The following is a 17,769-nucleotide window of genomic DNA, read 5'->3' on the forward strand; positions in this document are numbered from 1 at the left end:
GGCAATATTCTAGTCATGGTGAAAGAAGGGACACAAGACCTCCAAAATTCTTCCCTCTTGCTTTGGCCATGACTCTGAAGCCAGAACCCTGTGCTTCCACTCACTGGCCATGTGACCACACTTAAGTTATTTAACCTCCCTGGGCCTCAGTTTCCTTGACTGTAAAGTGAGCATGATCATTGCACCTACATTATAGAGTTGTTACAAAGTTTAAATGCATTCGAGGGTTTAAATGAATGCATGGCACATAGTGGGTGCTAAGTAGGTGCTTATTAAATGAACAGATGGGCCATCCAGAATGACAGCTCATGGGGAGTGGCTCAGGTGAATATCTAACTCTTGGGCAAAGGGTCTACGGCCCTGGTTTCCTCCAGCCCCAGACTGATGACACTAGGTCTTGGGCAGTGTTTGGGGATCTGTTTTATTTCTGTTGCCTTGGTAGGAGAATTCGTTAGCTTGTCCAGAAAATGCAGGGTAGCTCTTATGTGTCTAACCTCCCAAAGGACCACACGTTTGAGAAGCAGGAATGGTGTCTGGTACCTGGAACTAGAGGGTAGGTCCTCACAGCTGCTAAGCATTTATCATGAGCAGCACCAGGCACTTTACATGCATGTAACCCCCAGAAGTCAGCTACTAATAAGTTTTAGATGCACTTACAAGAATTCACACCCACAATAATTAATTCTCGAAAGGTGCATCTGTCTCAGTTACCTTGGCCTATCATAATAAAATACCATAAACTGGGTGGCTTGAGCCAACAGAATTTTATTTTCTCACAGTTACGGAGGCTGGAAGTCCAAGATCAGGGAGACTGCGTGGTCAGGCTCTGGCGTCTCTTCTTATAAGGGACCTAACTCCAGCATGAGGGCCCCACATCATGGTCTTATCTAAACCTAATCATCTCCCAAAGGCCCCATCTCCAAATACCATCACATGGGGGTTAGGACTTCAAAGATAAATTTAGGGGTCAGATGAGAACACTGAGGTTTAGAGAAGTTCAATACCTCGCCTGACTTCATAGAGCACACATCTGAATCCAGGTCTATTTGACTCTACTATCCTACTCTTTCCACAGAACCCTGCTGAAGTCAAGGACTCAGTGTTGCTGAGTTCGCATTGAAGCTAGTTGGGGCAATAGACTGCTTCTAAAAAAGCATGACAGAACCATCCTACCCTCTATAATTGACTCACAGATACAAGAAAATCTGGAATTTGGACTTGCCACTAAGTCAGCAAATCTGAGTCTGGTGGCATACTGAGAGGGTCAGTTCTTACTAGAACACATTATTGATTTTTAAAAGACCCTCTGCAATGAGGCTGACCTCTCTAGGCAAGTCCTGGGGTACAAGCAACTCCCTGTGAAGGGTGCAGGGCTAGAGGGAGATAGGAAGAAAAAAACCCAAGGGATGCCCTTCCCACGTGACTGGGCAAGGGGGCCATGCCACAGGAGCCATCAGGCTGGGAGGAGTGCTCAGCTCTGAGGGTAAACAGGACAGCAGCAACTCTGACTTCAGTCAGCACAACCAAGCCCTGGGCAGGCCCTTTCAATAGTCACAGTCACAGCCCAGCACTGGCCCTGCATTGCTCTAAGCTGCCAGGCCTGTCAGAGGGGGCAGGAGGCCTTTTCTGGAATGTGATCACCACTCCACACTGATGCAGATAAAACAGGTAGGAAATCCCCAGAGACCAGTGTAGAAAGGGCTTAGCAGGGCTCAGAAACTCACCCAGGAGTCGAGTCATGTAAGGGGAAGGTAGAAGGGGGTGACCCCCTGTCAGGGGTGACTTTTGCCCTTCTATAAACTTTTATTTGGAGATAAAATCTTTCAGAAGAGAATAGAGAAGGGATCACCTGCTTGTCCAAACAACTGCCTAAGGCATAGTAGGCAAGAGGCCTGACCCATCACGGGAGAGCAGGGTTTCTTCACTTCTGCTCAACCTCATATGGTACCAAATGTTTACAGAGACTAAAACATTTCTCACAGGGAGGCCCCTGACCACCTGTATCAGGAGCAGCCAGGGAGCTTTAGAGAGAGTCTCACTCTGTCGTAAATGCTGGAGTGCAGCGGTATGATCTTGGCTCACTACAACCTCCACCTCCTAGGTTCAAAAGATCTTCCTGCCTCAGCCTCCTGAGTAGCTAGGACTATAGGCGCGTGCCACCATGCCTGGCTAATTTTTGTATTTTTAGTAGAGACGGGGTTTTGCCATGTTGGCCAGGCTGGTCTTGAACTCCTGGCCTCAAGTGATCCACTCGCCTCAGCTTCCCAAAGTGCTAGGATTACAGGCATGAGCCACCGCTACCAGCCTTTTCTTTTTTTTTAGACGGAGTTCTCGCACTGTCACCTGGGCTGGAGTGCAGTGGCACGATCTCAGCTCATTGCAATCTCTGCCCCCCCCAGGTTCAAGCGATTCTCCTTGCCTCAGTCTCCCAAGTAGCTGGGATTACAGGCACCTGCCACCACGCCTGGTTAATTTTTTTGTATTTTTAGTAGAGACGGGGTTTCATTATGTTGGCGAGGCTGATCTCGAACTCCTGACCTCATGATAACACCTGCCTTGGCCTCCCAAAGTGCTGGGATGACAGGTGTGAGCCACCGTGCCTGGACCTTTTTTTTTTTTTTTTGAGAAAGGGTCTCACTCTGTTGCCCAGGCCAGAGTGCAGCAGTGAATCGTGGCTCACTGCAGCCTTGACTTCCTGGGCTCAGGTAATTCTCCCACCTCAGTCTCCTGAGCAGCTGAGATCACAGGCGTGTGCCACCACACTCAGCTTCTTTTTTTTTTTTTTTTTTTTAACAGAGACAGGGTTTTGCCATGTTGCCCAGTCTGGTCTAGAACCCCTGGCCTCAAGCAATCTACCTGCCTTGGCTTCCCAAAGTGCTGGGATTATAGGCGTGAGTCACCATGCCTAGCCTCTTGCCTCTTTCTCCTACCCCAAAGCATCACTTTCTTTTGAGTCAAAAGCAAGTTATTCACTCTTCCTTTATAAGTAGAAATGTAATTTCTAAACTCAAAATATTTATAAGATGAGGAGTTTTTTCACTTTATATGTGAATATTAACAATTGTGGGATAATGAATCATGCCTAACTCTATTTCTTGGCTGTTCACAGCCATGTGCCCCCAGTCCAGGTGTTTGAGGTCTGGTCCTCAGGCCCTTCCTGGGCAGCCACAGTCAGGCAAAAGCATTAATTCCGCAACAGATGAGAACTCGCCCAGTGGGTTTCAGGCTTCTGCTAGATTCTGAGGAGCCAGAAAAGCCAGCGTGGTTCCCTGAGGCACTGGGTCTCAACACTTAATGGACAAAAGACTCACCTGGGGGCAGAGGAGGCATTAAAAGGCAGATTTCAAGACTCTAATGGCATTTTATAGAGGCAGTTTCTGGGCAAGGGCCAGAAACCAAAAAGGGTGTTTTAATGAGTCCCACAGCTGATTCTGCAGCAGTCACATCCCTGGTCCTGGGCTGAGAAGCCTGCTCAGTGTGGTGAGTGGATCTCAGGAAGGGGAGAGGAGCTTCAGCAGACACGGGCATGCTACAGAGCAAATGCTGAACATTTTGAGGTTGGAACAGAAACTGAATTTCTCTTACAGCTACGTGTATATTCTTCCACGCGGCTTAATGTGCAGTCAGCAGCTTGGAAAAGAGTTCAAGCCTAAACACAGAGATTGCTGAGTTATCTACATGGAAGTGGTAAGTCATGGTGCAGATCCCAGTCAGAATTGAAGAGTCCTTTCTCTAGACGGGTGGTGACATGTGATGTGGGGCGCGGGGAAGCACAGGTCAGGGGCCCAGCGACTTTGCCACTTGCTCACTTTGTGACCTGTGAAAGTCACTATATCTCACGGAGCCTGTTTCCTCATCTGTGAAATGAAGAAAATAACAAAAACGTGCCCTCACATTGTTGTGAGGTAACAGATATGAAAATGCATTTTCAACCGTAAAGCTCCATAGTGAAGCACGGCCTTGTCACTCACACGCCCACAGCCGGGTTCTGCCACCCATCCCTTAGCTGTGTGCGCCTAGCTTCTGCCCTTCTCAGAAACTGCGGTTCTTGTCTGTGCACCTGATGTCCCTCTACCGTATATACCGAATTCCTTGAAAGCACATGCCAGCCTCCATTTTTAAAACCTTGTTCTAAACTGAATGTTGGTGTCCCCCAGAATGCACACGTAGAAGCCCTATCCCCTCAATGTGACTGTATTTGGAGCTAGGTCCTGTGGGGAAGTGATAAAGGTTAAACGAGGTCAGAAGGGTGGGGCCCTTATCCGGTAGAGCTGGTACCCTTACAAGAAGTAGAAGGGATCCCAGAGCGTGCTCTCTTCAGCACATGAGGACCCAGTGAGAGGGCAATCAACCACAGGCCAGGAAGGGGAGCCCACACCAGACCCTGACCCTGCTGGCATCTTGGTCTCGGACTTCCAGTTTCTAGAACTGTGAGAAAATACATGTCTGTTGAAGCTCCCCAGTTTATGAGATTTTGTTATGGCAGCCTGAGCAGAATAAATGAAACTGAATGCATAGCACAGAACTCATTACCCAGAAAGAGCTCAGGAAATGGCTCTTGAGTTGAATAGTGGAGGCGAGGGGGAGCAGGGAGTTCACAGTTTGCTCCTCCAAAACATCATTTGTGTCAGGCATTAAGCTTCCTTCCAAAACAACAACATTTTTCACAAGTATGGTTAGTAGTAGTTACTTTTTTTTTTTTTTTTTTTTGGAGACAGAGTCTCAGTGTGTCACCTAGGCTGGAGTGCAGTGGCACGATCTCAGCCCACTGCGGCCTCTGCCTCCTGATTTGAAATGATTCTTCTGCCTCAGCCTCCTGAGTAGCTGGGATTATACGTGCACACCACGATGCCCAGCTAATTTTTGTATTTTAGTAGAGAAGGGGGTTTCACCATGTTGGCCAGGCTGGTCTCAAACTCCTGACCTTGTGATCCACCCACCTCAGCCTCTCAAAGTGCTGGGATTACAGGCCTGAGCCAGCAGGCCCAGCTAGTAGTGGCAAAATTGATTACCTTAGATTGCAGTTAATTTCCCTACACACTAGCAGGCAGAAGTGCCTGTGGGAGATGACAGGCCTAAAAAGTGTAGGGGTTGCTATGGATTGAATTGTGTGCCCAACAAAATTCATATGTTGAAGCCCTACTCCCAATATGCTTGTATTTGGAGATAGGGTTTTGAAGAGATATAGCAGGTTACAGAGCCCATAAGGGTAGGGTCCTAATATGATAGGATTGGTGACTTTATAAAAAGAGGAAGGGGAGAGAAAGACTGTCGCCTGCTCTACAAGTGCTCGCACCAAGGAATAGCCATGTGAGCACACAGTGAGTAGGTGGCTGTCTGCAGGCCAGGAGGAAGAGCCCTCACTAGGAGCTGAACTGTCTGGCACCTTACTCTTGAATTTCTCTGCCTCCAGAAGCATGAGAAACAAATTTCTGACAAAGTTGCTCGATCTGTGGTATTTTGTTATGGCAATCTGAGCTAATACAAGGGGAATTAATAGGACTTGAATGACTGGGGACTGTAATTACAAATAATGTAAGAACCTGAAGAGGAAAAAAAAAGGAATTAATTTTAATCATGTGGATTGCCCACAATATTTGGGATGTGGGATTTTAAACTCAAATATTTGGAATTTTAAACTTTTTGTGGTTAGTTTAGCCAAGTTTTCTTCATTTGCTAAGTATAATTTTTAAAAAATTGCAATGTAATTCACAAACCATAAAATTCACCCTTTTAAAGTGTACAATTTGGTGGGTTTTAGTAATAATCTCTATTACTATGTTTTCTTTTCCTTTTCTAAAACTCAGGATTACTTTTAAGACAGTTCTGAACAGAAGAGGGAATTTCCTTCATACGGCTAAGACTTTTGCATAGCGAGCCACTTGTGCTAATAAAAGCCTCATCACACCCCAGACACACAACTGTCTTTGGGCTGCGGGAAAGTCGGTTGTGCCTGGCCGCGGTTCTCACCCAGCGTGGTCAGGAGCAGGCCCACTATCCCCGGGTTGGCGGCCAGTACCGGGCCCACGCCCGGGTGGATGGCAATGTTGGCCAGCACGCGGGTCAGCTTGATGAGCACGTCCTCTGCCTCTGACGGCGGCCTCTGCGCCCTGTGCTGCTCGCCTCGTTGGCCCACCGGCTTCTGGGAATGCAGATCCAGCTGATGGAACGTCTGGAATAATGACAGCAGAGTTTGGATGCTCCCTTTCTCTTTGGAAAACTGTTCACGAGCCTGGTTATTTTTCGCCGTCAGGTTGCCAAGAATAAAAACAACACGGACGACTAAATCCTGCAATAAACAGAAGAAAGAGTCAAAAGTGCAAAGGGGGCTGGAACACATTGTGGGGCAGAAGATAGTATTTAATTTATTCACAATTGCATTAATAGTAAAATGGAACACATCTGGCTTCGACTCGCTTGTATAGTATTTGATTCCCAAGAGCAGTGCAAAGTGACAGAGGAGATTATAAGCACCTGGCAGCAATGAAAGAATACAAACTGACTGATGCGATCAGCAACGCCTATTACCTTCAGATCCTTCATCTGAAATTCTGGCTCGCCTTTCTTTTTCTCCTTCGGAGAACAATTAGTTGAGTGGGACAGCATTTCTAAAAATGTGTCATGGAAATCTAAGTTTCGACAATAGCCGGTTTCTTGAAATTCCAAATCTTTCCTTAAAATTTCATCTCCGGCTGAAGCATGGTGTTTTTGAGTTTGGGCAGGATTGACACTTGAGACTGGATAATTCTTTGTTGTGGGGAGGTGTCCTGTGCATTGTAGAGCATTCAGCAGCATCCCTGGCCTCCAACCACTAGATGACAATACCTCTCCAGATGTGACAGCCAAAACTGCCCCTCCACAGCGTGGAGAAGCGCTGTGTTACGTAGCTACACTACTTTAAGGCAGTCAGTACCTACCAATTCTTGCCCAGGGTGGTGGTTACATGAGTGACACCTTTATAATTACTTGCTGAATTGTGCATACCCGTTTTATGCACTTTTCTGTATATAGGTTATATTTTACAATTTTAAAATGTTTTTACAAACCCTAAGCTGAGAACATTTTAAAATTAAACAAGATACAAAAATCACTGTGCTTTTAGTTTGACAACAATGTCCAGATATGAGTCCAGATCAGCCTTCCCCATGGGTGTCAACGAAGGTGACCTGGGAGGAGGAGATTTTAAATGAATACTCATTGGAGGGCTACAACTGGCCTGGATGGTATTATATCTATATCTATATATACAGTGCCAGGCACTGTGCCATTTTATAGACAAGAAACTAGGGCCTGGAGAAGCCGCCCAGGTCACATGGCTGGTAAGGGGTAAGGTCAGGATTTGATTCTAGGGTTACCCAGACTCTAGAGTCCTTTCTATACCAACATCTGCCTCCCATACAGGGTGTCATGTACTTTTTCTCCTCCTTTGCCTTCTTGCAGAACAGTTAAAGAATTATCTCCTTTTAAAATGCACATATGTCACCAAAAGGGACGACTATCAACCTGACTTTGTTGATCGGGTCAGTAATTAGCAGCAGCCTTAAGAAAAGGGGACAAAGGGGCAAGGGCTGGGCACATTTTCACTGAGGAGCACATGTCCAGGTACGATGCCAGGCTGTCAGGTGTGGCCAGGAAATTGGGGAAGATTGGGGGCAAAGTACAACTTTTGGATTTACCTAGGCCTTCTCTGCCAATACCAACTTGTTCCTGCTTGTTCTTGCTAAAAGAACCAAAAGTTTTCCCTAACACTCACTGCAGAGAAGCAAGGCTGCTGCTTGCACAACCGGCACCATTTGCCAAACATTAAGGACCGCGGCTAATGCTACAGCAAAAACTGGAGATGGTCCAGGACAGAGTCCATTTTCAGAGACATTTCAACTCACAGCATTCAACCAACCACAGTGGTCATCCAGTTAGGAGACCCTGCTCCTGACTCCACCCCAGGAAATAGAATGTTAGTCCTCAGATAAGTTCTTAATGCCAGGGGCCTAGGAATACACACACATAGCCAAGTCTGAGAGTCAGTGTTCTGAAGAGCTTCTCACCTACTGAGAAGACAAAGCTAACATATGTGGGGAAACAGCAGAGACTAAAACGGCAAACGAAGAAGTGAGATGCGGAAGCGGATTATGAGTCCCAGGTCCAGAGCCAGGCAGGCTGGGCTCACACAGGTGCTTGGCCTCTCTGTGCATCCATTAACTTATTTGCAAAATGGAGATACAATTCATACTGTGAGATCACATGAGATACAACAGGCAAAGCACAAATTGTATTGACCAATGATTAGGGCACTGCTGTGAACTCTTTTTATGTCCTAGCAATAAAATGCTAACTAATAGCAATAAACTCGGTGGTGCAGGCCTAGTAGTCTCACAAGAGTTTCGAAAAGAGGATGCTCCAGGAACAGTGTCAGGTTCAGCAGAGTTATCATGAAAGAATTTGAGTTCAACTCTGGAAGCTGTGAGATGCAGAGAGATGTGGAGGGGAGCATGGGGTTGGGTGGGCAGCAGAAAAGTCTCTCTTTTTAACTTTTTAGGCTCAGGGGTACATGAGCAGGTTTGTTACATGGGCAATCTTGGGTCATGGGGCTGTGGTATGCAGATTATTTCATCGCCCAGGTACTAAGCTTACTACCCAATAGTTATTTTTCCTGATCCTCTTCCTTCTCCCACCCTCCACCCTCAAGTAGGCCCCAGTGTCTGTTGTTCCCTTCTTTGTGTCCATGAGTTCTTACTATTTAGCTCCCACTTATAAGTGAGAACTTGTGGTATTTGGTTTTCTTTCTTGCGTTAGTTTGCTAAGGATAATGGCCTCCTGCTCTATCCATGTTTCTGCAAAGGACATGATCTCATTCTTTTTATGGCTGCATAGTATTCCATGATGTATATGTACTACATGGTCTTCATCCAATCCACTACTGATAGACATTTACGTTGATTCCGTGTCTTTGCTATTGTGAATAGTGCTACAATGAACAAATGTGTGCATATGTCTTTTTGGTGGAATGATTTATTTACATTCCTTTGGGTATATACCCAATAATGGGATATTTTTTTGAGACACAGTGTTGCCCTGTTGCTGGAGTGTAGTGGTGCAATCTCAGCTCACAGCAACCTCCGCATCCTGCGTTCAAGTGATTCTCCTGTCTCAGCCTCCCAAGTAGCTGGGATTACAGGCATGCACCATCAAACTTGGCTAATTTTTGTACTTTTAGTAGAGACGCGGTTTCACCATGTTGGCTAGGCTGGTCTCAAACTCCTGACCTCAAGTGATCCATCTGCCTTGGCCTCCCAAAGTGCTGGAATTACAGGCATGAGCCAGTGTGCCCAGCCTGTTTTTAGTTTGAAGAGGATTAGTTTGAGAGAGTATCTGGGACTATCTCCTTCCTGGGCCAGGGGTCATCTTCTCATTCTTCAATTACCTGACTGTTCCCTAAAGAAGCTGACATTTATGGGCCTTAAGTCTAAAACAAGCACACACAATCTGATTATAATACTTGAATCCCACTTCACATAAAATAGAGGGTTACTTCAAGTAATGCCTGGTGGCAAAGGCCCTGCCCTGGGCTCTGAGTTGGTGGCTTCTCCTCCACCCTGATCAGACCCAACAGAGAAGCAGAAAATCAGTTTTCCAACCACGACAGAGGGTATTTCCAAGAAAGAAGAACTTCATCTGATATTTTCTAAGCTGAGGACTATAAATAAAATTTTTGTGTGAACTTTGATACATGTTTTCTGCTTAAAGACTATATGAGTTCTAGTTCTGAAAATCCTAATAATTAATAACAATAGCAGCACAGTAGTAGCAGCAACTAACACATAGTACTTATTAGTACTTATGATGTGCCAGGCATTGTCCTAAGCATTTACATATACAAATTAACTAATTCACTGACAATGATAACTTCCACTTCTTTCATCTGAACAAAGCTATTCACAGTATCTTTTCCAATCTAAACCACAGTCTCCCTCGTACACTTGATGACAGTGATGTTTATAAGTTTTGGACTTCACCGTGTTCCTGGAATTGGGCTCTCTTCTCTCATTTCCATAAAAGCACGTTAAACAAGACAGGAAATGCATTATAAGTGATTTTAAGTGATTGCTTAAGTTACTTAATTAATAGCTGCATTCTACACCCTAAATTGTTACCAGGACTAAACGATTTACCTCCTGAAATGTCATGGCATCTTCTAAGGGTGCTGGATTGTTTTTTTTCTCTTCCTAGGCCTTGCCATTTCACCTCCATCTACCTGTCTTGCTTTTCTCTTAGTCCAGCTCAGTAGGCTTCTCCAGCCCTGTCCCACCTCCCGCTGTCAGTGTTGATTTGCCAGGATTTAGATCAGATCCCTGGTAAAAACAGATCTCCTCAGTGGGCATCATTCTTCAAAATTCAAATGACCTCTCCCCACTGTCACATGCAGTCTAATCTGGGAAGACTAAGTGCTGCTTTTCTTTTTCTAAAAATTCCCTCAGGCCCCTTACTCTTCTAAAATTCTTCCATTCTGTCATCTCTGTAGGTACTAATGTGGCCAAGATTATTAAGCCTCCAGTGCAGAAGAAGAAGCTCTAGGCTGTAGGGCAGGAAGAGTTAACACTGTTATAATACTGCTTTTCCTGCTTCAGATGGAAAAGGAGGGGGTGGTTCCTGGCAGCCGTGGTGCCAACTGAAGCATGGCATGCGAGATCAACAAATGGGATGGCAGATTGCACCGTCTGCAGCACCAAACTTCCAGCAACTGCTATCTCTGCTTACTGTTTTTGTCCTGTTTTTCAGGGTTGGCTATGGTACTTCTTCTTTTTCTTCCCCCCCACCTTTCTTAAATATATTCTACATGGATCTAGGGAGCATGAAAGAGGCCAAAATAGAAGCCGACTCACAGGAGGTCAGCAGAGGTAGTGTTTTCTTATCTCCATGCAAGGGCTTGTCTTGACTCGTCTGGAATCCTGAAGGAGGCTGAGCCAGACAGCTTTCCAAGGCCCCTCTCCTCACCATGGGTGGCCTCTGCTCCCAAACTGTGCACTCCAAGGTCCTCCCAACTGAACCAAGGTCTGCGTTGGGCGGGATCATGAAGAGATTATCTACTGTTCCACAGCCCGAGCCATCTCAAGTCTATAAAATATTACTTAATATTCTATAAAGATCTGTAAAAATTAAACCAAGGCCAAAATCATCTATTTAGAGAGAGCACCAATTCCACAGCAGAAAACGATTTCATCAATATGCAGCTCTCCTTTGAGGCACAGATTCTCTCCTTTATTCTTAGACAATATCTGAGAATCATCTATAAATTAACACTCCACTTTTATAGCATTTTTATTAAATTTAACACAATGTTGCATATTCATATCATAACTATGTGGTTTTGAAATAGCAAAATGAAGATGAATCAAGAGAGATCTTTTTTTTTTTCCTAAAGAAGGCAGTCTAGTATAACCAGTTCATATCGACTTTCTAATTTTACTTAAAACAGAATCAGCCTAGCAACAGCTACAGCCAACCAGAGCTTAGACAAACAGGTACACCTAGAGGAAGAAGATTGACCTCAACAGAGCTTTCCGGTTAGAGCCTGGGGGATATTGTCATTAGTTTCGCAGATGTTGTGCCCCAGTGAGCAAGCAAGTTACTCAACCTGAATGGGCCCCACAAGCCTGTGAATGAAATTACTTTAACTGGAATAAAGCCAGGAACAGGGCACTGCTCACCAGGATGGTCTATGTTGAGTTCCAATGGTGGCAGCATTGGCAGCAGCCGTTGCATGTTACTTTCCATGGGAGAGACATTGGCCTAAAGCCAATGAAAGACATTTTTACCCCTATTTGGAGATGTTGGAACTGAGGCTTCAGGAGACTCATTAAGTAAGCCCAAAGTCAAACACTGGTGAAGAGAAGAGGCAGGATCTGTACACACAGATGGTTTCCAAAACCACCTTCAGCCCAACTCCTCATTGCTCATCATCATCATCTTCCCTGTTCCCCAGCCCCAGCATCTCTGATTCCTCTCTGTCTCATCCCCTCACCAAGCAGTCACCAAGTCTCCTCGAACCTGTCGTCTCAAAATGACCCCCAGCTCCCTCCTGCCCATGGATCTAATCTGCCTGTAGACTGTTGTCAGAGGCCCTTTCCAGGCTCCTCCCTCTGCCGTCAACCCTAACACCACTTCTTGAAGCACAGCTCTTCCCTTTGCTCAAAAACATCTACTGCCTATTAAATGAATGTCAAAGCCAGCATCTAATGCACCATCTGGCCCCGTGCGACCACTTCTGTGCTACCTCACATTACTCTCTGCCCACGGCCAGCCAAAGTGAACACATTCCTCCCCGACTCCCACACCCTTCCTACCGTACCTTAAAATAACTCATGTGCATAATGTTGACTGTGGGGAAGAAACAATATCAAGCTGTCACAGAAAAAATAAACTATGTTCAGCAGACTCCACTTAGGAGGGAACTGCTTCCACTAAGCAAAGGAAAACATTTTAGGAAGATTTGTAAGAATGGGTTGAAATGGAAGGGGATGTAAATATGCTTAAAATCTGAACCCTCTATTAACCAGAAAATTAATCAAAATGCCCTGTTTAAAATATGGTTACAAACTTCTCGTGCCTGAGAGCTGAATCAGCATTTACAATTTGCTTTGTTTATCCAACTTCCCACCCTCAAACAAAACCCAAACATTAAGTGAGCTTGCAGGTGGCTTGAAGAACAGATAAATTTTAGCAAAGTGGAAGACAGACTGTGCACTACCGCAAAAATGCCAACTGACCATAGGGCACCGAAAGTGGGTCAAGAGTTTGCCTATGTGTTTAACTACATAAAATAGAAGAATCTGAAATGTTGGAGACTCAAAGCCAAGAATCTAAGCAGAAAATCATTTTAAAACCAGAAGAGATTATGCTTGATTCCCCCATCCATCTATCCATTCTATTGGCAATCATTTATTGAGCACCCACGATATGCCTTTGAATGTCACTCCAAAGTACCAGGGCAATGCTAGAATTTCACTGTGCTCGGTTCTTTTTCAAGCCAGCAGACATAAATCAGCCATTTGGGTTCCGTGCTGAGCAAGGAAAGAGCCAGTTCCACAAGGGCAAAGCCAGCAGGAGCTGGAAAGAATGAACAAGCTAAGGGCGTATTGTGCAGCCTGCCCGGTCAGGGGCGCAGACCAAGGCCAAGGCTGAAAAAAGGAGCAAGCTCAGTCCAATGCTCTCGGCACCCACTGGGAATGTGCCTGCAGAGGGCCTGGGAAGATAGCCATGGGGCGTGCTCCTGTCAGGGAGGAGGCAGAGGGCAAGCTGGGAGCCAAGTCGCCTTACAAAGGCACCAGGGGAAGGGGTGGAGGCACCTTCCTAACCAATCCTCGATGGCCCAAAGAGGATGGAGGGAAAGAGAAGGCACCTTCTCTCTGGAATGCTGAAAGGCTGTGGTTACATTCAAGATGAACAGCTAGAAAAATGGCAGTTGGTTTTGCTTTCAGCCCACACTGTTCAGACATTCCAGCTCTCATTTCTGACACCACGGTGGCTAAGCATTCCAAATCAGTGTTCACTGTGCATGCATACATGGCTGAAGACAGCAGCTTATGCCTATAGCAGTCTAAACAGAATGAGAGGTGGGACTTTAAGAGCAGCACAACCAAGAACGAGTCTGGCAGTTCCCAGGGTTTGCAAAGACTGTGACGACAGTCCTGCTGCATCTGGAAGCTCTGTGGTAAAAGAAACAAGAAATTAACCATATCTACACATGGAGAGAGTTAAATAGACAGTGGGTCAATGGATACATGTGATAGGAATGTAGACAAAGATTGTTTTTTTTTTATCAAGACCTTTGAAAAATATTGCCAGTCTTTTGAAAGTCTTATTTGAGGCATTTTACCAGATCTCTTGCCCAGCAGATATTTACAGAAGAAATGGGGAAAATCCCTTCATGTTCTTCCAAAAAACAAACCCAAACGTATTTTCCTGAGATGCTAAATGTAGCAACACTGACGTCAGAGGCACCTCCTGAGGCAGGCTCTGCCTCCCAAAGGCTGATAGCAACCCCACTCCCTCCTTCGTTATTAAGCCCATCTGTTTGCACATTTGTTTTGTACCAAATGCAGTTTACACCATAAAGCGGACAATATGTGCACATTTCTTAAATGAGATTTGTCATTTAATTGAATTTTGGCCAGTGTTTTTAATAGATATTTTACCTAACTCTAAAGTTTAGCTTTCATACAGCCTCAAGCCGACCGAGAGGCTGTTTCATCTCAGTTTGTGTGTGTGTGGGAACTGGAGTTACTAGTTGCATCACGGATCTTGGACAAATTAACTACATAGATAAGAAGAAGTTTCCCTTGTTCTCCCTGCGGAAGTCATTTATAGGAGCTGGGAGGAGTAGATGCCTTTTCGTTGAGACTATTGGTGAGCCAGAAACCCAGGCCATGCACACAACCATCACATACAGATGGAAAAGGAGGCCCACTTCACTGAGGGCCATTGTGCAAACAGAGGCAGTGTAAAGCAGACCATATTCTAAGTGAACTCATCACTCTCAATTTAATGTTGCAAACTACATTTAGATATGGGTATATACTGCACTGTCTCAAAACAGGACATCTGCAGGAATAGTAATTATTTTAAAGATGAAATTTGGAGCTTGTTTAACCTAACAAATGAACCAACAACTTGCAGCTTGTCTAGCCAACTGAACTGAAGGCACCCTCCCTTGGACAGGCGGCTCAAAGGGTCCTGAGGAGTAGAGCCTGTGCTCCTCTCTCCTGGGGGAGCCACTCTGGCCAGTGCTTAAAGCCTCGTCAGTGTGATGGGCACCTTCAAACTAGGTTTGGTCCCAGGACTTATTTTGACACAAGTCTGGCAGCGAACATTTGTGGAAAAGACTAATGTACCATCCTGTGTTCTCCAGCTAAGAAATCATTCCTCAGCTGCCTGTGCAAAAGGCAAAGGGCCAGTGGTTCTTACCACTTACTGGGAAGCCTATATCAGCACCTGGTGGGTCTTGTCAACTTGGTTCCTACTTTGTCAGGAAGAGCCACTGTCAGCTGTGCTCCTGTGGAGAAAGACTGACCCTGTGTGGCTGATTTGATTAATCACTTTAAAATCTTTTGAGGTTTTATGGGAACCCCTCTGCTGTCAATACTGGAGAAAATGGTTTTAAAGAACCACCTTAGTAAGTTATACCATAGGTCTCAAAACCTGCTGCTCATTTGAGTCACCTGAGAAGTCTCTTAAAAGTAAGTTATTGGGCCCCATCCCAGACATGAATCAGAATCTCTCTGGGTGGGGCCTGAGCACCTGTATTTCTATTTTTAAATTAAAACAAAATTTTTAATTAAACCCAAATTTTAAGTGGAAAATAGGCTTAAGGGTTCTTCTTGTTTTGTCGTGTTTTGTTTTTGGGAGAAAGGGTTTCACGGTGTAACTAGGCTGCAGTGCAGTGACTCGATTTCAGCTCAGTGCAACCTCCATCTCTCAGGCTCAAGTGATTCTCCTGCCTCATCCTCCCAGGTAGCTGGGATTACAGGCATGGGCCACCAAACCCAGCTAATTTTTGCAGGGTTTTTTTTTTATTGTTTTTGTAGAGACAGAGGTTTACCATGTTGCCCAGGCTGGTCTCGAACTCCTGAGTTCAGACAATCCACCTGCCGCAGCCTCCCAAAGCACTGGGATTACAGGCCAACCTGAGCCACCTGTGCCCAGCTGAGCACCTGTATTTTTAAAGCTCCCCAGGTGAATCTGACGATAAGCCAAATTGGGGAGCCACTCTGATTTAAATCAAGAAAAAATCAGAACTCTCACCACTTGAATATCCATTATTTGTCTTTGTAATAATGCTTTTTAAAAAATAATAGGAATACTTGTAAATATAAACCCCTGCTCCTCAATAATCCTCACAGCATAGATGTGTAGAAAATAAAAGTGAAACCACTCCACAACCCCTCCTGTCGATGGACTTGATTTAGACTTTATATACTTGAATATGTAAAGTATATTCAGACTTCCCATATGTTGAAATCAGACTTTACCTTGACAAGAGAAAAAGAATGTAAAAATAATGGAAAATTTTGTGACTTTTGGTATCTTCTCATGTAATTCTAATTTTTTTCCCCTTTGATGGAAAACAACAGCAGATGGAGAGGAAATATTCTACTTTCTTCCAACAGCAACCAGCCCTGGTGCTACCTGGTTCAAAACAGGATTTCCCCCTTGGTGGACGGCAGCAGCGACCGGCAGCTTCCTGTGAAGCTCCCCATCCGCTGATAAGATCAGTTCAAGAGGCGTGTGTAGGTGACATTTCATTTATCACTATAAAGGGTTTTTTTCCTTCTCTTTCTTGTTCTTTTTAGATTTCTGTTTCTACGTTTTTTGAAAACGTGATTAGCCATAAACATGATTTGATTTAAAAGTGCATCTTAGAAAAATGAAACCTATGCTGATTCTAAATGTAGTCCTCAGGCTTTCAAGACAGAAGCAATATTAACCTCCCAGAACAAAAACAGGGAAGGTCTACTGACTCTGATTGTCTAATCATTTGGCAATGGCTGTGTATATTAAGAGACTACAAAGCTTCCAAAGTATTTCTCTACAACCCAAGTTAGTCTTGCAGGGATGTTTCCTAGAGCTGAAAAAAAAAATAATTATAGGAAGTAATAATTCTGTTAAGTTGCTGGAAGGCTGGTTCACGTTTCCATGATCAGTTCTAAGCCTCAACATTCAAGTAAATCCCAGGTGTGGCAAAGTGTCTAACCATTGCAGATCAATACACTCACATCAGAACTTTAAGAGGAAAAACAAATCGTATTTGATCAGCCACCTGGGCCACGCGAAACATGAAACTAAGATGCCATGCTGTTCTGAAGGAATTCTGTTTTGCTGTTTATGGCAGCCCACCCATGTGAAAATTGTGGGAAAAAATTCTTATTATATCCTCCTCCAAACTAGGAAGAAGAAAGTACATATTTAAGGAGGAAGCACTTGAGTATTAGAAAAAAATATTTTTTTAACACTTTACAGGTGGCAAAGCATTTCACATACTCAGAATTCTTTCTTTCAGCACTTATGAGCTTACTTTGCCAAGCATCATCTCGGTCTATCAGGACAAAGTCTGTGTCATTTAGGAACTCGCAGTAGTGGGTAGGGCAGCTACATAATAACCATTTGGAGAACCACTAAAGAAGTGTTTTTGAAGACTAACGGGAACTTCTGGTTAATGATTTTAGGAAGTAGTTGGGACACACAGCTACTTCCTTGTAGCCTAAACTCTTTCCTTGCTCTTCTAAAATATTTTGGTTTTGAGGAAAATATAAGTTATGTATTTTTCTTGCTAGAAAAAAATCAAAGTAATGAGTCAAAACTACAACATTTCAATCGTTATTATAAGTATTGAGTCAAAGTATAATTTTTTAAAAATTAAAAACATGACTCTCATAGGCTCATAAAATGAACACACTTAAAGAGTATTTAACTCATTAATGAGGAGGCCAATATCACAGTAAAGTTTGTTCCAAGCACAATTGAAGAATTGGGAATTTACAAGCACTCAAGATTTCTAGGTTATATACAAACCTGACAAATGCCTACAAAGTAATAAAACCGTAACTTTTGAGGTGATTCTGTCTACCAGACTGAAAGCTATGAATTAATATGTAACTTTATTGTGTCTGGGATCTAACCAAATAGTAAACAGCAAGTCCAAACACCAGTATGTTGGCCTAGAGAATTAATCCCTGATTGGGCCATTAAACAATGCCCTGGCATGCCTTTGTCAGG

The 17,769-nt window shown here is 44.3% G+C and overlaps 1 protein-coding gene across 4 annotated transcripts in view; it reads right to left on the reverse strand.

The window, feature by feature from the left end:
• Positions 1–17,769, reverse strand: part of ARMC2 (armadillo repeat containing 2) — a 180,399-nt gene that overhangs the window by 67,314 nt on the left and 95,316 nt on the right. For all 4 annotated transcript variants that reach the window (XM_030928187.1, XM_030928185.1, XM_030928188.1 and 1 more), the window contains one exon: positions 5,971–6,289. In XM_030928187.1, the coding sequence (XP_030784047.1) occupies positions 5,971–6,289 (319 nt within the window). The remainder of the gene's footprint in view (positions 1–5,970; positions 6,290–17,769) is intronic.

The sequence above is a fragment of the Rhinopithecus roxellana genome, chromosome 4 (genome assembly GCF_007565055.1).
Source record: "Rhinopithecus roxellana isolate Shanxi Qingling chromosome 4, ASM756505v1, whole genome shotgun sequence".
Taxonomy (NCBI): domain Eukaryota; kingdom Metazoa; phylum Chordata; class Mammalia; order Primates; family Cercopithecidae; genus Rhinopithecus; species Rhinopithecus roxellana.